Consider the following 24156-nt stretch of genomic DNA (forward strand, 5'->3'; position numbering starts at 1 on the left):
AGCTCAAAATTCGACTAGAATTCGATCGATTTCATAATTGTTAAACTCAAACTTGACTCAACTATAAGTTCATGGAACTCGAATTTGACTCGCTTATAGAATACATACATAAATTTATATAATGTACATATAATGTTAAATATATTTATAAAATATATATTATATGATATATGTGTGTTTATATATATATAATATAAAAATAATGAAATTAAGAAACTCAATTAGGCTCGAAACTCGACTCAAGTACTATTATTGAGCTCGAACTCGACTCGTTAAAATGTACTCAAGTATCTCAAACTCGAGTAGAATCTAGTCGAGTCGAGTCGAGTTAGCGGACGAGTCAAGTCCAAGTAGCTCGCGAATAAATTTGATTTACTTACACCCCTAGTTGTGGTGCATGTGAAATGCTAGCATGTGCCTGTGTAAAATTGTCATTATCCAAAAGTATTTGTTATTACTATTTTGTCATTGTTAGTGTTATATTTTTAAATAAAAAAAAAAAAAAAACCCCTTTAAAATGCTAAAAAAAATCTCTAGAAAGACAATTTCAAAAAAATAAAAAAGAGGTTAAGTTCTATGATTTGTATGCTTGTATCATCCTTGCATTTGCAAGTGCATGTTTATGTGCTTATTCGTGTAAACTCCTACGAAAAAAAATTTAGATAGAAAAATGGCGTCTCTCTTGAAAATCTAGGAGGCAAGGTGCCTATTTCTGTCACCTCAAACCGATTTGGTGATTGCATTAGACACTTTGACACACCACACACTTGTCTATTACATTTTTGCTTAAAATTGTCACAAAATTGAATCTGACTACAAAATTAGAAAGTAAGGCAATAGTATCCTTTCAAAAGGTTAGAGTTGAGAATAGCCTTCATAGTCGTAAGACTATTTAATATTTAAAAGTTGCTAAGTTGAACAAAGTGAAAAAGACACGAGTCTTGATTGATTAAGCTGAAAAAGATAATCATGGGTTAATCAAGTATCCTTTATTGAACGGATGTATGGAAGGCGCTGATACATTCCCCTCGCATACGTATACTCTTATAGCTATTTTTTATTATGCAATTTGAGATTGCAAGTTCCATAAACTTAACCTAACTTAGAGACTAAGAAATAGGTAGTGATTTGGTAATTCAACCATACTTAGGTAAAATAGCAAGTTGTGTGACAATTACATTAAGCTTAAAGACTCATAATCTCATCAAGTACTCACCATCCCAACTAAGGTGGTTCCCCCAATCCAAACATATTGACAACCAATAATTATTTAGAAAAAAAAGACACTTTATTTTTAAATTTTCTAAATTTGTATAGTAAAATTGGAAAGCATCTCTTATTTTTTGTCAGATGTAATTTTTTATGTAATTTTTGAAAACTAGAAAACAAGATTTTATTTTGGTAATTGTTTAGAAATTTATATATGAAAGATAAAAAAAACTAGACAATCCTCTTATTTTTCATTTTTTTAATTCAAATATTATAAGTTTAAAAAATAAGCTAATATTTTTATATTTCTTTGAAAAATCAAAATGCTTTTACACAACTAAACGGTTTTGCACCTGACTTTGTAAATTCCTTATAAGGCTAGTATATGTAAGATTTTATTTTGATTTAGCATCTTTTTTTTTCTTTTTTTTTTTGTAAAATATCCTCATAAATATTCATTGAATAATTAAGTCAATCATAATACGAAAAAAATTTAAATCTCTTATAATTGACCGATAATTACTCATTTTTCGTATGAATATTTTTATAATTCCTAAACAACCCATAATCAAATGTTTACTTTTCCTTGTCTATTTTTTCAACATTAAAACATGTTATTATATAAAATTTTTTTTTTTAATAAAAATTCATCTTAACTTAATCATATTTGCCCTTATAGGAAGTCTTACTAGGTTAGACTGCAAGAGAATAAATGTGAGATATAGAAAATTTTAGTTAACTCACACAATAAAGATAACAAAAAATCACTTACCAAATTAGGAGTCAAGAGTCCATTTACTAGAATGGATGCATTGTGAAATTAAATAAATATATATTCTTTATTTGGGTGAACCAATAAAATGACTTTTCAAAAAAAAATTCCAAATTATTTATTTAAAATTAATTTTAAATATTTAAATTTCAAATTCATACTATTATATTTATTCAATTTATTTTATATAACACAAACTATTTGAATATAATAACATGAAATATATATAGCATAAAATAATTATTAACTATATGTTAAATAATAATAAAATAACAATTATAATCACTTCTTATATTTGATTGACTCCCATTTTTGTTGGAACTGCCCTACAACTATATTATTGCTATCATTTTCTCAAAACTTATGTCGATATATTCTATGGCGATGAATAAAATTCTGGTAACAAGCAATACAATTAAAACCGACATGAAAATCAAACACTTATAAATTATAAAAACATAGTATGATGAAAATCTATTCGTTGTCACTAAAATACACTATTTAGTTTTAAAATACCCCAATTGGATAAATAATTTCCCTCACCCTCCCAAATTGGGTTAAAAAATTCTGTAAGAGGTGCTACACCAAAGATCCTAGTCCCTTGAAATGGACGTAGAAACCAGTGCATAATTTTTTATTTTTTTATTTTTGGAATATACATCAGGTATCCACGCTTCTGTTTTACGGTCCACATGACTAATCCTGCACCCCTTAAAGTTGACCCCACAACTCCAAAGGGAGGGTAAATTCAAGAGTTCAGAGACGGAAACAAGTCCAAGAGGATTTAAACACCTGATCTCGTGAAAGACACTCGTGCAACCCGCACTATCACCTGAATCACACCCTGTGGGGGTGAAACCAGTGCATAATTGTCCTTAGCCAAAAGGGTATTGTTTTGGAGTGTGGGCCTTCTTGGCGTATTCATAAAGTAGTTCCTTGCTGTCTCATTTTTGGTGGCAAAAAGTAGGAACACAGTTAGGCTCCACATGTAGAGACATATCTACTCTAGATTTTATTTTATTTTTTTGAAGGGGATCTAGTGCCCCTAGGCTGGCTAGGCTGCCCTTTTTGGTACATGTTAAAAAATTTTTGGTATGCCAAGGTTTGTCCCGCATCCATAAAAGGGGTTTGGTCCGCATCCATAAAAGGGGTTTGGTGGTAAGTTATTAAGTGTGAGGGAAAACTTCAAACCATGAGCTAGCTTTTGGGTTGAGAAAGTCCAAGACTACCCAACACTAATATCAAAGGCCATGATTTCTCCCTAGGACGCTACCAATTTTGTGAGCCCAATTCGCGTAGAGTTTGAAGCTCAATCCTAGTTCGTGAAGAGTTCGTAACCCGATATGTGAATAGAAAATTATTGGGACTTGTCCCACATGGATTGTGAAAGGGGCTTGATGATTAATTATTAAGTATGAAAGAAAGTCTCATTCCATGAGTTAACTTTTGAAATTAAGAAAACTCAAAACCACCCAACAAGTGGTCTTGATGCCTATTCAACAAATCAATTTCAAAGTGTGAATGAATGGCACCAAAAAAAGAAAGCGTATGAGATATCGACTGAATAAATGACACCAACACGCCGAAGGATTTGACTTTTCTAAATTTGAAGCACAGTAAATAAAAATGGGCTAAAATTCAATGACTTGGAATAGGAGTTTGTATGGTTGGTACACACCCCCTTTGAGGCATGTAACATACGAATTTTTAAAATAGCTGAAGGTCGAGTAACCAAGATAACGTTAGGGTAACCACATGATCAACGAAAAATCCAATCTTTGCTTGAGAAATGAATATTTTTTTAGGATAAAATTAAGGGTGGGGTGATTATCACATACGGATTACCAAAGCACTAGGTGCGCAACCACATGGAAGAGCAAGTTCCCTATCGTTTCTTTCTGCACCCCCTCCCCCGGTAAACAATTCCAATGTAGATAATTTTAAGGTATGGGCATAACCCCATTTGATCACAATTTATGGTCCACCCTGAACAGCTTTCCAAACAGGTTATAATGGAAAATGTGAAGTTGAAAGGGATGATGTAAAGATAAACAGAACGGAGCGACTCATTACAACATTAAAAAAGTGAACGTAATATAGAAAGATATCCATTGGTTTGGATGAGTTTGTGTTGGAAGAACAAGAGGCAAAGAAATGGGAAAACAATAGAAACAAACTAAAACAGAAACCAGAAAAACAAAAATAAGGCAGCTGGATTGAACAATCTTATCTTCTTGCTTCTAACGGAACAGGGAAAGACCAATTCATTGAAAAATGCTTGAACTTTTCCATCCAATCTCCTCATGAGAAAACCTGGGAAAAATGTCACCTCACGAAGCAGTGTTACATCAGAAATGCCGTATGAAGAAATTTCGGGCACCCCAGTCAGTGCTGCAAACAAAGTGTAGTTTAATATTTCATAAAATAGCAGAACAAAAGAAGAAAGATAAAAGAGGGGCAACTTAGCAGAGAAGATGTTAAAATATTACCTCGGTCTCGGGAGCTTTGGATTCTTCAGCTTTGAAGTTGTCTTCACCTGCATCCAAGCATTAATGTTAGAAATGCTTCCAGAAGTATATTTTTTAAAACATTTAAATATCCTTAAGAAAATGAATGACAGATCTCTTATTATCTTCTATTTTGCCAAGGGTGAGGAAATTTAAACGATTCACCATTGTTGGTGCCATGATATGAGAAACATTACAGAAAATGTTAGGGTCATCTACCACTGGCAACCTTTGTTGACTCAAAGTGGACCTAAGATTTCCCCACATTTAAATATACTAAAAGTAAAAATGAACAAAACAGCTTTTATATCACGCCAGAAGGGGGCAAATTTGAAAGATCCCCTTTATTGACGCCAAAAGTGTCAAGAAAATAGTGAATCCTCTACCTGCAAATGCACAGTCCTAGCATTGACTTGAAAAGCATCTAATGTTTCCATTCTTAATCATGTGTTTCAAATATTTACCGACCATTTTACAGATCTCCATTACACCTAATTTATTACTTCAGGCTGTACAATACCTCCATCTTCAGGCAAATCCGAGGTCCAGAGAGTGAGGTTGTCTCTCAATAACTGCATGATCAGGGTGCTGTCCTTGTATGACTCCTCGCTCAAGGTGTCCAACTCTGCAATTGCCTCATCAAAAGCTTGTTTAGCCAGATGGCAGGCCCTGCAAGTTTGAAAAACCAAATTTAAGATCCAAGAAGTCCAGAAAACTAGAATGAGAATATTTCAAACCATTTAAGCAGAACCCAGTCGAAATATAGGGATTACCTTTCAGGGGAGTTCATTATCTCATAGTAGAAGACAGAGAAATTGAGAGCAAGACCAAGACGGATTGGGTGGGTTGATGGGAGATCTGTGTTTGCAGTGGCTGATGCAGCCTAAAGAAATATGGGAACAGAATGGCACATCAAGCAAAAGAAAAAGCCAAGTATTGTACACAAATGAACATTGTTTCAACATGTGTAATGCATCAGCATGAACAAGAACTCGGGAAAGATGAACACCTCATAGCCTTTCAAAGACTGTTCTGCTGCTTCTTTCCTCTCCTGGTCAGTCTTAAACTCAGCGAGATACCGATAATAATCACCTTTCCTGAACTCGCAGAAAACAAAACAAGTGAAATAACTTAAACTTCTTAGAAAAAGAAACATATAAGCAATAATGTGTTTTTTTTTTGTTTATTGAAGGCCCAAATTGGGTCTAGGCCACACAATAGAAGATAACTCATCCCTCATGTCATACCCCTTCCAAGTTTCAAACCTAAATCTCAAGCTTTATCCACTGAGATGTGTCCTAGGAGACATCTCACCAATAAATAATTGAAGAGTAGGTGGGAAACATCTTTGATATTGCTGACAGGCCATGGATAAAAAAGCAAAAGTTCACTTAAGATGGATCGTAACTCAGCCACACAATTAGCCTACCTCTTAGATGTGCAATGCTTGCATAACAGGTGCAAAAAAATTAACTAATCATCATATCTAGACATGATAATTATCTCGTATGATACCCTTCAAATGTCATATCTAGACATGATAATTATCTCATATGATACCTTCAATTTAAGATCAATAAGTATGTTCTTGCTGATAAAAGGCTGAGGATGAGTATTATCAATCCAGTCAATGCGGAGAGGACTGCTGAAAATTTATAAAATCAAACAATAAGGAAAATTAAATGAAATATTGAGACACAACTCACATCTTGTAGTAGAAAACAGTTGCTTCCCCTGACTTGGAAGAGGGGATCAGGTGCTGGTCTATGATAGTCAAAATATCATTGCAAATCTTTGTGAGCTCCTCCTCTACTTTTTGACGGTAACCCTTGATAAGTTTGACATTCTGCTCATTGCCTTTCGACTCTTCCTTCTGTTCAATGGAAGACATAATGCGCCAAGAGGCACGGCGAGCACCTATAACATTTTTGTAGCCCACAGAGAGCAAGTTCCTCTCCTCCACACTCAGTTCAACATCCAGTTTCGCAACACTTTTCATACTCTCAACCATTTCTGTAATGATCACTTGATTATAAATTTCAAAGAGAATTTTGATTTTAATATATACTTGCTAATATGCATCATCATTAAAAATAAATAAATAAAAAATAAACATTGCAACAAATCACATAGCTCTCGGTAGCCGACCCCATTTAGTGGGACTAAGGCTTGGTTTTGTTGTTGTTGTTGTTAACAAATCACATAGCTCTCAGTACTTAATTTTGATCTCAAAGATGCACATTTCATTCCTCTAGGGCCACTCATGGTTCCAAACTGACCCTCCAAACTGAAATATTAACATGAAGTTTGAAGTTCTCAGTGACATAAAAATCAAGCTGATTATCAAGAAGTAATTTGATTTCAAGGTTTGCCACAAGTCACAATCTTTGCACGGCCAACCCACTAATGAACCAACAACCAAGTAATCAAGTCCAATAATGTATGAAGATTCTTTTCAAGAATTTTACTGATATATATACATTGAAAACAATCCAAAAGTGCAAAGGTAGTGACATGAACATAATGAAACTCTAACATCAACAGGCAACATACAACCCCAAATATTACATTCCATAGAGTCCTCAGAATCAAAAGAACAAAACAGAAGTTAAAAGACACTACAAATGCATAGGGAAATAAATTTCTCGGACTCTTTTCTTTTACTCTTCTTGGTTCTTTTCTTCCCCTAAAATTCATATAGAGCCTCTGAAGGTATTATCAGTAGAAAACGAAGACAAAAATTCATCAGAAAACAGATAACAGAAGATAAACACAGCAACACCGCCCATATTAATGCCAAAACATCATAAGTCTGCTGGAATCACATTCTATTAGATTTTCCAACATACACACCATAATTATAACCCCATTAACACCGCATCTCTCCAATGTCAAAATCATCTAACCCCAAGGAATATGATTACTCCCGTTAATCTTCAACACTGCGAATCAAACTAATATTTACCCACATTTCCATGCGATACAAGAAAACCATCAAAAAAACCAAATCACGAAAAATCAGACCAAACCATCTACGTGCTTTCAATCAACCAACAAAGGCTCAGAAAATAAACAAATAAATAACTGTATAAATAAGACCGATCCAGATCAAGATAAACTCAACTTGTACGGAGAAAACCCTCAAAGACGGAGGAAAATAAAAGGGAAAAAGTACGAAAGAATAAGAAACAAAAGAAAAGGATTAAAGGGTAACCTTCGTATCGCTCGGCCTGCTCGGCGAGCTTTGCCAGGTAAACATGGGTCTCTCTTTCCTTCTCCGTCGACATTGTTGAGTGGGAGACAGAGATCGAAGAAATCAAGAACAAGGGGAGGGAGAAGTTGAGCAGATTTCAGAGAGAGATGGGTGGGGGGGGGGGGGGGAGCGAGAGGCGTGATGAGGGAACGAAGGGGAAGATAAATAGGGAAGGTGGGGATTAAAGATCGAGCAAGTCTGGTGGGGCGGAGTAGACCGGATCTGGACCGTTGGTTGGGTGGAGTTTGAAAGATAGCCGCGCAAATCGTGATTGGAGCCAAAGCCTAACGTAACGTGTCTGTTCTCACGTGTTGGATTCGTTCAATCCCTTCTGTCGGAGGAGCCCTTTCTCATTTTCCCTTGCACCAATGCCTTTCTTCCACATCCCTAAAATTAATATATATAGTGTTCCGAAATATGAATTTCATAATGTAAGTGACAATTTTTTTAAAAAAAAAACACACACACAGTAAAAATTTACATTGATTTATATTCAATCTTTAAAATTCCTATATTGATAGGTAGAAACCACCGCTTACATTATTAATACAGTTATTTGGGTTCATTCCTAAAATGTCAAAGTGGACATCTGGGATTAGTTTTTTCTTAATTATCTGTTTGGTGTCAATTAAGAAGTGGACCCTATGATCTTGACACAATAGCCCATAATCATTTAAAAGTTTTTGGGCATTTTTCTTTATTTGATTTTTCTCTCCGTTATTTCATGATGTGATGACAATTACTAATTCAGATTATAGTCATTCGAATATTTTTTGGTTCGTTTTATCTTGTTTGATTTCTCTCTCCATCATTTCTTAAGGTACTAATTATTGCTAATTTAAGAGAGCAGTTGCACTCGTAATAATATATAAAGTTTTTCTTTTCCTTATAATAAATTGATGTTTTTTTTTCTACTGTGAATCTTCAATTTTATATGTTTATGAATCGGGGGCTAGTTATACCTAAGATCTATTTTTGGGAGTCCACTTCTATGTTTTGTCAAAGTAAGTTAGCTCATTTTCATGTTTTGTCAATAAAAGTTTGGCATGTGGGGTCATGTTTAAATTCCAATGAAATACAATGACTCTTTGGCTCTAAGGAAGATTTGCAGAGCATCACAATTTATTGTTTTATTAGTTCTATTATTTTATATGATGTCATAGAGATTTATAGAAAAAAAAAAAAAAAAGCAAAATGTATGAATTAAGTTGGAACATTAATATTGTTTATTCTCAATTTTATCTTTTTAATCTAAAATATTAATTATCACAATTAATGAAATATCAAAAGATACTTAAAGATGAGTAAAGTAATGTAATCCTCTATTTCTATTATGTAAAAAAATAAAAAAAAATAAAAAAAACAAAAAAAATAAAACAAAAAAAAAACAAAAGAAATATTCCTAATAAGCACAAAAGTAAGTCCCCACATGTGTTGGTTTTTGAATCCAATAAATTCTTGACAATCTTTAAATTCTTATTTGATTGATTGTTTATATCAAACATAAATCAAGCACATTAAAAGTAAATCAACATAAGTTCGACGCTAACTAGATCTTTATGGATTGAATTTTATTATTGCACTAATTCAAAAGATTTTTCTATCTTTGCACGGGCATTAATCAAACTTTGGCTTTATAAGTGGCACTAATTGTCAAAATGATATTTCCAATATATCTATTTTCCCCTTTGTATCTTCCAAAAATAATAATAATAATAATAATAATAATAATAATAACTTGGTTTCTTGCTTTTCATATATAATAGATTGTGGTAGCTTAAGACACTTGCTCACAAATAGCACGGAGTTTTGTTTGAACCTAAGGAACCAATTCAATCAAATTCATCTTCCTAACTATAAATGCTTCTTTAAATGCTTACAGAAGAAGCAATTTTAAAGCAAATATCCTTAAAATCTTGTAACCAAAGTAAAGATAGTTTCTAATTTCAACATGGTCATTATAATGAATCCATGTAAAAGAAACTGATTGGCGTAACAACATATCCAAAATTAGCAATCTATCCAACATAATAATCCAACCAGTAAAAACTTTGCTTTGGGATGTTGAGCGTAAACCAAATAGAAGAATAGATTTAACGAGTTGCAACCTACTTGCACAAGTCCAGAATTTATGGGTCCAAGATTAAATTTTATGGGAAATCCTTGAATTATAGTGTTTGCTTAGTTACCTAAGGGAGCCCAAAATATTTTACAAGAAGATTATCTTTGCTATACTCAAAATCTTAAAGACATCACATTTAATTGTGTTAGAATCCCATTATACAACATTACAAGTTTTTAAAGGATTTGATTTTAGCCAATATATAACACAAAATGACCATCAAAACTAGGGGTACGCATAATTTAGTTAAAACCGAATTAACCAAATAACTTTGGTTGGTTTGATTCGGTTAAAAAATTTATTCAGCTTGATTCGGTTTTCATTTTCGTTGAATTTCAGTTTTTGATTTTTAGTTCAATTTTTGGGTTTGGTTAATTCGATTAACCAAATTAACTGAATAGTATAAATTAATAATAAATAATTATTTATATTATATATTAAAATATTTTTTTATATATTAATTGTATTATATATATTTTATATATATTAAATATCTATATTTTATAAATATATTAAAATATTAAATCGATTTACCGATTTAATCGAAATTCGGTTCGGTCGATTTTGAGTTCGGTTAAATATGGAATTTTTGTCAGTTCGATTAATGAGATTTTTTAACCAAAATTTTTCGGTTAATTTGGTTAATTAACCGAACCGACCGAATGCTCACCCCTAGTCAAAACAATCAAATGATCATCAACAAAACAAAGATTGGTTATTTGCATTATGTTGCATTTATGACATTTACAATATCTATGAGAAGAGAAATTATTGGGTTAGACCGTCCAATCACATTATATTTTAGATAATAAATCATATTATTAGATTTTGAATGGTTTTGAGTAATTTTAGAAAGTTTTAAATTAATTAATTAATTTTTAATTCAAAATCATGTAAAATCCAATTATATGATAGGTTGTCTACAATATGATGCAGTCAAGTTGTCTAATGTAATAATTTATGAGAAGTAACCTTTTCTAAAAGCTTAGTAAGATCTTTCATTTTCATGATAAACAAATGAGGAATATAGGATCGCATTGCCTTAAATATATTTTCTTTTACCTTTACACTAACCTTCCAAAGAATAAAGGTGTAGGGGAACATAGCCAGTCATGTAGCTAAGGCTATAGATGTTCAATAAATTGATCAAATGTATATGTTCAATAAATTGATCGAATGTAGAATAATTTTATCCTAATGGGTTGTTTATGCGTCCCTTTTTTTTTTTTTTTCAGTCTCAACAAAAAAGAAACAAAGTCAAGTATTGCCAGCAAACCTTAGTCCATTTTCAAAAATCCATCCTCATATTCAAAACTTGAATTTGAAGATGTGTGACTTCAAGTGCAAGAGTAGATTTAATAAGTTCTAATTTTTTCAAAATATATTTTCTGTAATATTATTCACACAAAAATACTACAAGAGATTTGCCCAAAAACTGATTAACAAATGCTTTTTTCAGATCTAATTCTGAGTATCTCTTTCGAAAAGAACTGCAATTTCTAAATCATGCTTTAATAATCCTTTAAAAAAAAATCATGTAACACACATATAACTGCCTGGTTTTTCATAGTATTAGGGGAAGCACCAAAACCATCCTTCATTGACAAATAACATCACAAATGACGATAAAAATAAAACAAAAATCATCTAAAAAATACTTGTAAATTCCACAAAATAATGAAATCGATTGAATCAAACAAACAACCCAACTTAACAAATTGGACAATTGTTATTTTGTGCATGTTAGATCAAGTTTGCTTACATGTAACGAAAACAATATTGAATTTTCTTCAAGAACATAACCTTATTTCAACACTAGTATTATTTATTTACTTATTAATAAAAATAGTAGTGTATATAGAAATTGGGTGGCAAGGTAAACATAAAGTGAGGGATGACCCCCCTCTATTCCATTTCAGAGTTGGACAAGCCTTCCCTCTATGAACTCCCAAACCCCCATTTCTTTGTTTTCAAACACTCAGTTGGGCCCATTTTTTGAGTTTATTTCTTTGTTTTCAAACACTCACTTGGGCCATTTTGTGAGTCCATCTTTGCAGCCCATTTTTGACAGGGCGAAAATTGTAAAGGCACAAAGCACAATCTAAAATATTAAACACTGAATGTAATGTAAAGGCACAATCTAAATATTAAACACTGCATGTTGCATATCCTATATAACCAAAATTATGGCTCCTTTAGTACTTGAAAATACTAAAGAAAAAAAATATAAAAGAATTTTTTTTTTTATGTTTAATTAGCAAGAAAAATAAATAAATAAATAAATAAATATCAAATTAATTAACAAAATTTTAATTTTATGCATCATTAAAATAAATTTTTATTTGATAATAATATTTGAAATAAAGAGAAAATACAATAAAAAATAATTTATTTTTTGATTTTACTTTTTTTCTTTCTTTCTCCAACTAAAATACAATGCACACATTGCTGCCTTGTCCCGCGTAGAGGAATAGGCATGCTTGTGGGGATCGAGGGGGCAAACAATAGAGAAAAGAGAGTATTGGACAAGTTTCTTCTGTCATAGTATCAATCTTCATTTTCCTTTGCCCATACACCCTACTTCTCACTCTCTCTCATCCTTGTTTTATTCTCCCATCTTCGCTCATGAATTGACTTATTTCATTTGTATTTTCCCACTGCATTTATTTGGTTTCCTTTCTAGGTCAGTGTTGTAAATATTTTTTCTTCAAATTATGTGTTTTGTTAGTGTAACTTTATGAAATGCATGGATCTCTGTGTAAATATTAATGTTTCTTTCATTGAATTGTTTATGTTGCTCTAAAGTTGTATTAATCTGCAAATTAATGTTTCAGCGTTTGCATGAATATGTTTGTGAGAATATGCAAAATGAGTTAGCGTAGGAATGTGTTTTAATATAATAGTGAAAGCATGATAGGAGCAAGAATTTGTTTATCTTTATTAGTATTTTTCACGTTTGCATGTTCCAAATATTGTATTTGATATGCCCCAAACATATCAGCCTTAAAAACAGTCCATCTATCATAAAAAGCATTAAGGAGCAGCCACAATTAGGGCCATTATCGCTCAAGGGTAGCTGTTATGGAGGAGTCAACCCCATGCACACCCAAGCGGTCCGCACCTACACCATCGACAGTTGTCCTCGACTCCATAAAGGCCAGAGCGATTTGCGTCCGCACCACAACTAGCCAATAAATGACCATACGCCCCCGGGTAAACTTCAGCCACTATAAGAAGTGAGGCGAAGAAAAGGCCAAGGTAAGTCATTCAACACTCACTCTTACTGTTGCATTTAACCTCTTTGAAGCATTCACCTTACTTAGGCATCGGAGTTGTTGACTTTTTGAGTCTAATCCCTAGTTTTGATAATGACAAACTGTAAGGTTCTTATGTGTGTATCCTGTGTTTAAGCAGACTTGATATGTTAGCGCACACATAAGGAGACTGAAAATGGAAGTCAGAAGAAACTCGAAAGACATGTACATCAGCTGGCGTATTCCAAGGAAGTCACAAGAGTAAAGAAGATTGAAGACATTTAAATTTCGATTGTATTGCATTTAGTCTTTATATTTGGTATGTAATAGTAAATAGGAAATGATTTGTAATAATTAATGCATTGCATGCATGATATGGATAAAAGCTCAGTGATGACCATAGACTGACCATAGGGGCCCACAAAACCTTAGGGATTTTGGTCGACCGACATCAAATCTTTGGGGTTAATTCTCAAATGTCTTAAATTGACCTTAGGACCTACAAATTTGCATGAAAAAGTTCCCTATTGCAGTAAAAATAAACATCATATGAATAGGATTAATATATAAAGGGATTAGGACTGATATGCATAAAAAATGCATGTTTGGACGATCGAACCTGAATGCTTGAAAAGCATTCGGTTGACCGAACTAGGAAGTGGTCAACAGTTTGACCATGGCTCGGTCGACCGAACCAAACCAGTTCAATTATGCTGGTCAACTGAACTATTCTGAGGTAAACATTTTGACCCTTTGGTCAACCGACCCAAAATGTGTTGCAACGCTATGGTCGACCGAAGTTCCTCGGGAGATGTCCTAACTACCTAGTCAACCGAACTTCATAGTTCAAAGTGTCTCGGTGGACCGAACCTCGCTAAATTGGAAAATCACTTTCAAATCTTCTGAGACGGTCGACCAACAACTTAGTTCATTTTTCTCCACGGTCAATCGAACTTGGACACTTGGTCAACTGAACCTTAAGTTTGGTTAACCGGTGCTCTCGGGTTGGCGAGAATTACTAAGGTTAAAACACAGTTAAAATTTTATTAACCTCATTTAAACTTTTTTAAAAATACTCAGCATGTCCCTAACTGTAACAACTTGCTATTTAAATGGGGTTTTTTTTTTTTTTATACTATGACATTTAACATGCTCTGATACCATAATAGATTAAACCCAATTATCAACCTAAGCAGCGAGAAGCAGAAATCAAATAAATATAACCATATATAATTATATACAATACCAGAGTGCTAAATTGTTTTACAAAATATACATATAAAACTATTCCCCAGAAATATCCTCAACTGGCTGGGGTTATACAAAATACTCTCAAAAATGCTCACTCTAATATCAGGACAATATTGAGGCCCCTCTATCTGCGAGCTTGATCTGCTCGCCTACCTAGGTCACCTGAAAGATGTTAAAGTAATTGGAATGAGCCAACGCTCAGTAAGACCGAATATGCTATTGCTAGTGTGTGGCAGATGAGTTACAATATTATGAAAATATGTTTCTATAAAATCATGTATAACTGGATCTGTAAATACAGTACAAGTAATAGAAACCATCACCATTTCCATGTTGCTTAACATATCAGTATTTTAGGTTACTATTTAAAATACTTCTAATGTACGTAAGTATATTCTCTATCTCTGTAAATCTGTATATACATAATAATAACTTAAAATTTCCCTGTGGATAACTGTGTGTCATGATTTAACCCCTCATGACAGGGTTGTGCGGCCCATAGGCGGGATCTACCCTGGCTGGCCAACTAGGGTAAACCACTATACTCCCTCAGTCTGATCTGGCCTTCTCAACCCATATCTGATGGGGAGCCTGTCCACATTAGGGCATTATACGATCGACCTACTATCACGTATTATCTGAATAGGTGGTTGCACTCTGTAAACTGTATGTAGCTACGGTACCGTGCTCTGTTGTATGGTCCAACAGGGTCTGATACTATATAATATATTTATATATACAACTAACTGTTTTACCATGATTCTGTAATAACTGTATTAACCATGACACTGTAATAAGTAACTGTATCATCTGTATTTTTGAACTGAATTGTAATCTGTAAGTCATGGTACTGAAAACTGTATAATCATGGTACTGTAAACTGTATAATCATGGTACTGAAAATTGTATAATCATGGTATTCTGTAATTACTATAAAACATAACCACTGGCTATATATTCTAAAAATACTGTAAAATATGTTTCTTTACTATACTCATATTCTCAAGCCACATAGAAATTTTAAACATATTATATATAAATGATAAACTGTATAAATTTCTAACATGAATAATCATTTGATAAAAACGTATAGTTTATACTGAAACATAGTGAAACTGTCTAGCATAACATATTTCCCTTACCTGACTCCTACTAAAATCCCCTACTGAGACGGGTCCTACACCCTCAGGGTTTCCTACTTAACACCCTGAAAATAATTTTTGCAAGAACAAAATGTCACTATTTCTACGTCTACAATATTTTCTACAACTGCTAGAAATCCAAATTCCAAATAAAAGACTTTACCCTGGATTTGGGATGAATTCCAACTTCGTCCCACTGACGATTCGCTCTGGCAAACTTGCAAAGAACTCCACTAGTAACGTCGTGGTGGCCTCAGATCGTCGATTCGGCGACTGACGGGGCCGAAATGGAAGGAAGAAAAGGGAGGAGCTATAGGGGTAGAGAGAGAAAGAGAGACTACGGCAAATTTTTGCGATTAAAATCAGTTTAGGGCTATTTATACTGCGAGCTTCGTCGACGAGCCACATTATCTCGTCAATGAGTCCTTAAGTAATTTCGTCGACAAACCTTACCCTTCGTCGAAGAAATTCAGAGTAGCCCAAATTCTTCTCTCGGTATCTTCTCAGCAAAGAGTCGTAGCTTCGTCTACGAGGTCCCCTTATGCACTCGTCGACAAACTACCCTTATGCACTCGTCGACGAACTCCCTGTGTTCGTCGATGAGGCCCTGTGGGAAAATCTTTCAGGTTATTCCATCCAAAATGCAATGTCATCGACGAACGTGAAGTCGGCTGCCTCCTTCTGTTACTGTTTCCATTTCTCTCCGTCGTTATTATTTAAATACTATTATAATTCGGGTCACTACACTAACGGTTATAATTTTTCCAACTTCTATATATAGCCATCATTTGCAAAGATTAGCAAGAGATTAGGGTTTATGACTAAGAAAAATCCTTAGAAAATATTTTTGGCCAAAATCCTCATACTCCTATAATCCTTCAAATCTATTGCTAAAGTTCTACCTCTTGTGTTCATCTATCTACTTAACTTGAAAGGTAGTATTTCTTATATCTCTTTCATAGGTTATTCTCTCCCTTGTTTCAAATTGTTTCATGTATTGATTTTTGGAGAGATACCTAAGGTTTTTCCCATTATGTTTCACTCATAAATATTTGATTGGGAAAAACCCTTGAGTGGCTGGGAGCCTTGCATCTTCATTGCAAGTGTTCATAAGCTTGATTTGTGCTTTGATGAAAATCTTTTGAGCAAGCTTAAAAGCCCTATTATCCACTATGCTTATTACTTGAGAAATATTATTTAAGATATGTGTTAGGGTTATTAAGAGCTTTTGATTAATCACATCACAAGCATATTGGCTTGACATCAAAAGCCTCACTCTCATACACATACATTGATATACATTTGATTGAGAGTTAACACTTAAGTTAACAAAATCTCACTTGAGCTTAATATCCTATCATCTGTGAGTGCATTATTTAGTAGAGCATATTGGTACATATTTGCTTAGTGTAAGAAACACTTTATTTGCATGCAAATTTCTATATCATTTGTATTCCATGCGTGGGCCTGAAGAGAGAGACTAGCCCGGTCAAATAGTCCCGGACTGGCTTAGACCCGATTAGGAAAGTTAAGTGTGCCATCCTGGTAAAGCATGTTGGTTGAGGTCAACCCTTTTAATTGACCTGGTTGTAACTAGTGTCGCTCCATCCTTTAAGTGAGCTTATAGTGGTAATCCTTGTGTTGGAAAGCCAAGTCAAGGATGTAGGCACAGTTGGCCAAACCCCGATAACATTTCGTGCGTGTTCTTTACATTTTTGCAATTTACATTTCTGTACGTATATGTTATAGTGTGAATGAAGCGATGATTTAATTTACGTTCCTTATATCTATCTGCACATTTGGGATTGTATAGAAAGACCCTAGGTTGCCAAATCATATTGACATCTAACTTGACCTAAGAGAAAAGTTTAAAATTCCAATTCACCAGCCTCTTAGGAATACACCAAGGCTAACAGGAGTGATCCCTCAAAGTACACCCCGGGTCCTCCAAGCCTTTTTGCTTTTGCCCTTTTTTAGGTCAATGGAGGTCTGAGAGCAGTCTTGCTAGTCATTGCCAATTTTATCTCACAATAGTTGGCGCCGTCTGTGGGAATTGCTTTAAAGAGGCACTCGTCTTGCGCTTGACCTCCGGCTTTTAAAAAATGACAACCACACACAGCTCTAGCTCCGGAACTGCCACTTAAAAAATGTAAGAACCCGATCCATGAGATATGGAATAAATAAGTGAAAAAAGGGTAAAACAGTAAATTGAGCAAGCTTCGTCGATGAAGTTAGAGTTCGTTGATGAAGACCCTTCTATTGTTTGGAGACGAAATGTAAAGGCTCGTCAATGAGAAGAAGTTGAGAGGTTTTGGGAAATCCAAAAATCTCAGGCTCGTTGACAAGGCCACTGCCACACCAACGAACTCCCTTTGTTGACTCTTCGATGAAGACACCACCTTGTCGATGAAAACGCCGCCTCATCGACAAAGTTAGCTGAGTCAAAGGTGCTATAAATATATTTTTGGGTTGCTTAGAAGCTAAGTTATCAAAATCCTCTCTCTCTCTAGAATTCGGAGCATCTGACATTCTCTCTAGATTTCTTTGTCGTTCGTTGTTAGAATCGACAAACCAACATTATTGCGAGGATCAGGGAAGAAATCTCTACATCTTCTGTGGAACGGATCTTCATTTTGAGGTCTTTCAGGTTTTAACCCAAAAATCGAGGTAGGGTTCGATTTTTATTTCCGTTTCAGTAGAATTGTAGAGAGAAATATTGTGAGTAATTATTATATTGTTGTCTATAGGTTTGGGAACTCAGTTTGCTGTTTAGGAGTCGTAGACTTCGGGGTGGATTTTCGGGGAAAGGTAATGGGATTTTGTTTATCTTGATTATTTTTGAAATCAGATTCGGTAGAACTGTGGTTCATGGTCCTGTATATGTCTTGGCTACTTATTTGGGGAAATCTAATGGGTGAAAATTACGAAGTTTTCATATTACAGTTTTGGGAAAAGGGAGCATCGGGTTGCATCTCTAGTTTCATTGGAAAACCATGGATATATTGTGTTATGGAGATGGTTGTGTCTTGACTTGTTTTAAACTGTATTTTGAAAATCATGATTTTGAGACTACCAAAGGAGTGTGGAACATGCATTGAGTTATGATTTTCTGAAATGAGATATAAGAACATGAGTTCCAAATTGTTCCAGGTTATGAAAGAGTGTCCGGTTCTATATCCAAGGGTGTGAAATACCACTTGCCAGTGGCAAAAGTGTCCAGCTCTATATCCGAGGGCATGAAATATCACCTTTTACCGGCTGATCACTGAAGGGTGTGGACACTAGTTGTATCGATACGACAAAATGGGAGCCTGGGGCTACGCCATGTGCCCGAGACGCCATGTAATGCAGGCTAACTTCATGCCGAAGGGTGTGACGACACCAGATTACTTGATCGTGTGTATGTGTGTTGAGAACTATACTAGAACTATGATTGCTTTATGTCATGATAACACTAATATGCCACACTCCGATATAACCCGATTCTTCCTTACTAAGAGGTGTCTCACCCCTATCGTACATATATGTTTTCAGGTCCTTCGAGTAACCAGAACTAACGTCCTTGTGTTGGGAGCATGGTGGTTGGGTTACTGCGTAGAGTACTAGTGTAAGTACTTGGATTGTAATAGGGTTGTCTTTTTGGGTATTTTCTAGAACTCTGGGTTATGTTTTGTATTATGGAGCATAAACTCTATTTGTATAGACTCTAGTATGGTACTATCTATGTATAGAATGAACTTTTTTGCTGCGTATATATCGTGTATGTGAATGTGTATAGGGTGTACGGGAACCCCATGGGATCGGACCCTTATTCATTTTAGTATCATTGGTGTTTTGTATGATATAGGGACAGGTTAGGTTACTACACCACACCCTGGGTCCCATTATCGGGTTCGGGGCGTGACAGCTTGGTATCAAAACTAACAAAGTTGCTAGGTCTTATAGACTTGGTTAGGTGTAGCTATGTGTACATGCCAAAGTATAGGAGGTAGGAAATGGGTAGGGTAGGTCGTAGGTCAAGGGTTGTGTTGTTACTAGACAAGGGCTCGTCGGTAGTGTTTTGTGTTTTCCCTAGAATGACGATTTCAAAAAAATCACGGCAAACCATTAATGGTTTCGTGTCGGTGTGATAGGACAGACCTGGATCGGTGAGATTGGTAGTTAACATGGTTAGATGTCAATGATTGTGTAAGCTGTATATGTCGTAGGAATTCTAACCGATTCCTATTCTATTTTTCATAATGGAGCCCAAGAATAACAACTTGGATAGTGGCTCCGAGGAGACTGCGAGCAATGAGTCTCCTTCTGTGCCTCTAGGGTTGATAAGGTAGGTTATATGGGAAATCGGGCAGAATGTTAGGAGACATGAACATTCTCCTACTACTGCGGGGTGTGCCATTGAGAGGTTCACACGTATGCACCCTCTGACATTTTTAGAAGGGCTCAATCTGATGATAGCAGAGGACTAGTTCGAGAATACCGAAAGGATTCTGGAACTCCTACACTGAACAGATAAGTAGAGAATCCTTTAAGCTGCCTTCCAGCTGTCTTGGGAGGCTGCCCAGTGGAAATTTAGGAAAAGCTACTACCGACGAATCTTGTGATGTATGACATGTCTAGTTTTGACGTCATACTAGGGATGGATTGGTTATCCTCTAGTTATGGTGTGATCGAATGTCGTGGAAAGGTGGTAGTGTTTAGACCTCCTGGGGAGCAGGAGTGTGAATTTATAGGATCGTGTTTGCGTTCGATGCCACAGGTTCTATCGGCATTACGGGCAAGGAGGTTACTGTTGGACGGATGTCAAGGGTACTTAACTTGCATGAGGGGACCACCGCGGGATGAGTTGAACCTTGAGGATATTTGAGTGCTTAATGGGTTCCCAGATGTGTTTCCCAAAGATTTACCCGGTTTTCCTCTGGATCGTGAGGTGGAGTTTGCAATAAAGTTGCTGCTTGGTAAGGCACCGATCTCTAAGGCTCCGTACCAGATGGCTCCAACAGAACTTCAGGAGTTGAAGGAGCAGTTGCAGGAATTACTGGACAAAGGCTTTATCCGACCTAGTGTTTCACCCTGGGGAGCTCCAGTTTTTTTTGTGAAGAAGAAGGATGGGTCGATGTGCATGTGCATTGATTATCGTGAGATCAACAAGGTGACTGTGAAGAACCATTACCCGTTGCCTCGTATCGATGATCTCTTTGACCAACTGTAGGGGACGCGGGTCTTTTCGAAGATTGACCTACGGTCAGTGTATCATCAGGTAAGGCTTCGATCTGAAGATGTTGCGAAGACTGCTTTCCGAACCAAATACGACCACTATGAGTTCTTAGTCATGCCTTTTGGGTTGACGAATGCTCTGGTAGTGTTCATGGATTTGATGAACATGGTTTTCCATGAGTACCTGGACCAGGTTGTAGTGGTGTTTATCGATGACATTTTGGTATATTCGAGGAGTTTGGAAAAGCATGAAAACCATATGAGGTTGGTAGTATAAATTCTATGGGAGAGGAAGTTGTATGCCAAACTGAAGAAGTGTGAGTTCTGGTTGAATCAGGTTGCATTTTTAGGCCATGTGGTGTCTAAAGGCGGTATCTCAGTTAATCCTAACAAGATTGAAGTCGTGGTCGACTGGGTGAGACTGAAGAGTGTGCAGAAGGTTCGAAGTTTCCTAAGACTGGTGGGTTATTATCGTTGGTTCGTGGAGGGATTCTCTAAGTTGACTGGGCCTTTGACACGATTGACCCGGAAGGGGGTGAAGTTTGATTGGATCGAAGATTGCGAGCAATGTTTCCAGGAGTTGAAACAACGATTGGTTACTGCTTTGGTCTTGACCATTCCTTCTGAGGATGGCGGTTTTGTGATCTATAGCAACACGTCTCTGAAGGGTTTGGGATGTGTGCTTATGCAATAAGGTAAGGTAATAGCTTATGCTTCTCGGTAACTCAAGGAATACGAGAAGAATTACCCTACGCATGATCTGGAATTGGTTGTTGTAGTTTATGCACTGAAGATCTGGCGACACTACCTGTTTGGTGTTCAGTGTGAGATTTTCACTAACCACAAAAGCCTTGGGTACTTTTTCACGTAGAAGAAGTTAAACATAATGCAGAAATGATGGCTTGAGCTTATCAAAGACTACAATTGCACCATCAGTTATCACCTGAGGAAAGTTAACATGGTAGCGGATGTGTTGAGTTGGAAGTCGGGGTATGTAGCAGTATCTGCAGTTGTGGCTCAGCATCATATTAGATGAGATCTGGAAGGCCTTGGTATAGAGTTGGTGATCGATGATCATCAAGCTTTCATTGCTAGTTTGGTGATCCAGACGACTTTGTTTGAGTGTATTAAAGCCATACAGGCTAGTGATGCGGAGTTAGTTGAGACTGTGGGGAAAGTGCAGCAAGGGTTGGCTGCAGATTTTAAAATCTCCGAGGGGGGTGTGTTGAGGTTTAGAATCAGGCTATGTGTTCCAAATGACGACGAGATCAGAAGGACGATTTTGGAGGAAGTGCATCGTTCTTTGTATACGGTACATCCTGGTAGCATGAAGATGTATCGGGATTTGCACGAGACCTACTGGTGGAGTGGTATGAAAAGGGAGATTACTCAGTTCGTGAAGCAGTGTCTAACATGTCTGTAGGTGAAAGCTGAACATCAGAGGCCGACAGGGCCATTACAGCCTTTAGCTATTCTAGAATGGAAATGGGAGCATATTTCCATGGACTTTATGACCGGATTGCAGCCAATGCTTCACGGGCAGAATGCCATCTAGGTAATCGTGGATAGGTTGACGAAATTTACTCACTTCATACCAAGGAAGGTTAACTACTCCTTGAGTAGGCTAGCAGACCTATATGTGCATGAGATAGTTAGAATGCACGGGGTGTAACGACCCGAAGAATAATGGTATTTAGATAATAAAAAGAAAGGAAAATGGAAACAGGAAAAGAAGGAGGCAGCCGACAAAGCGTTCGTCAACAACGTTGCATTTTGGATGGGATAATCCTAAGAAATTTTTCAGGCCTTATCGACAAGGGTTCTTTAGGATCTCATCGATGAAATTCCGTCTCATCGACGAAAAGATTCTGAGAGAGGATTTTTAGAAATCTAAAATTCATCGACGAGGGTTCAGGTTCGTCGGTGAACTTTCTACAAAACTCATCACTAGGTGACATGGCTCGTCGATGAATCCCGTAGTATAAATAGTGCTAAACGTGATTTTTCAACCCATTTGTGCGCAGAAACCTCTTTCTCTCATCCTTCGGTTTCTCCACCTTCTTTCTAAGTTTTTGGGCCAGATTTCCGCCAGTTCGACGATCTGAAGCCACCACGACGCTCTTGGGAAAGTTTTCTACAAATCTGCCGGAGCAGATCGTCAGTGGGGTTGAGTTGGAAACTATCCCAAATCCAGGGTAAGGCTTCCTACTCAGTATTTGGTTATTTGACAGTTGTAGAAAGTGTAATACGCGTAGTAATACTGAACTTTAGTTCTGAGAAATGCGTTTTCAGGGTGTTGAACGGGGAACCCTGCGGGAGCGGGGCTGTTTGTTTTAAGGGCTTTTTAGGACTCAGGTAAGAGGATAAACTAAGTTAGTATTTTATGAAAAGTATGTATAATATTATAGCATTTGATTTCAAGGAAATAAATATATTTATATATGATTTATATTTGGAAAATATTGTTGAAAATGATGGTATGTTAGATATATGAAAAACCTATTTCGTGTGGCATGAGTAGGAATTACAATGAAAAACTGTTTTCTGGGAATGTGTTAATGATACGAATTTTTATAAAGGAAAATCGGCATATGGGCCGAGATTTTGATATATTTGCCGGCATATGGGTCGAGCTATGTGTATGATTTGTCAGCGTATGGGTTAAGTTATGGATATATTTTCCTGGTTTACGGGTCGTGCTATGTATATGATTTTCCAGCGTACGGGCTGAGTTATGTATATGATTTGCCAGCGTACAGTCTGAGCTATGTATATGATTTTTCGGCGTACGGACCGAGTTATGGATATGATTTGCCAACGTACGAGTTATGCTATGGATATGATTTGTCGGCGTACGGGCCGAACTATGGTGAAATGTGAAATACCAGCGTACGGGCCGATGATTTTCATGATATACGTATATATGCAAAATGATATGATTGATTTGATAATTAATGATATGAAATATCCATGTATCACAGCTTCAGTATAGGTTATATGATATCAGAACCTAGTTGGCTTGGTCTAGGCTAGTACTTGCACGGTACCACTGCTATGTGTCCATGGTCATCATGATCATGATATCTATGTTAACGCCACTATACGGAGTGGTGTGAGATTGGATGGCCGATGTAGTTTTTAAGAAGTGTGTGAGCACCCCTGGTGTACGGACCAGGTCTGGCAGACCCATCAGACTTACATACTGTACTTTTGACTTGGCAGTGATCAGCCAACCATTGTCAGGTCCCGCCTTTGGGTCACACAACCCCGTCATGTGAGGGTAATACATGACAACAACCAGCTAACCTACTAGGATTGTTTTCATATTATGTTATAAGAGATGAATTATATTTATGAAAATCATGTATATTCTGTAATGATTTGAAAATATATGTTTCCTAGATATGATACAAATAGTTATACTGATAT

The 24156-nt window shown here is 35.9% G+C and overlaps 1 protein-coding gene across 2 annotated transcripts; it reads right to left on the minus strand.

Annotated features, from left to right (window-relative positions):
- Positions 1-4050: 4050 nt before the first annotated feature.
- On the minus strand, positions 4051-8115 carry LOC131144286 (14-3-3-like protein GF14 iota). Of its 2 annotated transcripts, XM_058092837.1 has the most exons (7): positions 7703-8115; positions 6195-6501; positions 5498-5585; positions 5262-5371; positions 5009-5157; positions 4471-4517; positions 4051-4372 (listed from the first exon to the last, which is right to left on the minus strand). In XM_058092837.1, the coding sequence occupies exons 1-7, from the start codon at positions 7773-7775 to the stop codon at positions 4367-4369; spliced, it is 780 nt and encodes a 259-aa protein (XP_057948820.1). In that variant the 5' UTR covers positions 7776-8115; the 3' UTR covers positions 4051-4366. The 2 variants fall into 2 exon arrangements, with proteins under 2 accessions (XP_057948820.1, XP_057948819.1); XM_058092836.1 differs by having other exon boundaries at positions 4051-4517; positions 7703-8100.
- Positions 8116-24156: the final 16041 nt, after the last annotated feature.

The sequence above is a fragment of the Malania oleifera genome, chromosome 12, assembly GCF_029873635.1.
Source record: "Malania oleifera isolate guangnan ecotype guangnan chromosome 12, ASM2987363v1, whole genome shotgun sequence".
In the NCBI taxonomy this organism is placed as follows: domain Eukaryota; kingdom Viridiplantae; phylum Streptophyta; class Magnoliopsida; order Santalales; family Ximeniaceae; genus Malania; species Malania oleifera.

Bases quoted from the DNA above. Each gene is read 5' to 3' on its own strand.
- LOC131144286 (XM_058092836.1), bottom strand. From the start codon at position 7,775: ATGTCGACGGAGAAGGAAAGAGAGACCCATGTTTACCTGGCAAAGCTC. The intron at 6,502-7,702 runs GTTACCCTTTAA...TGATCATTACAG, and splicing joins GCAGGCCGAGCGATACGAAG to AAATGGTTGAGAGTATGAAA. The intron at 5,158-5,261 runs GTAATCCCTATA...TCAAACTTGCAG, and splicing joins ATAATGAACTCCCCTGAAAG to GGCCTGCCATCTGGCTAAAC.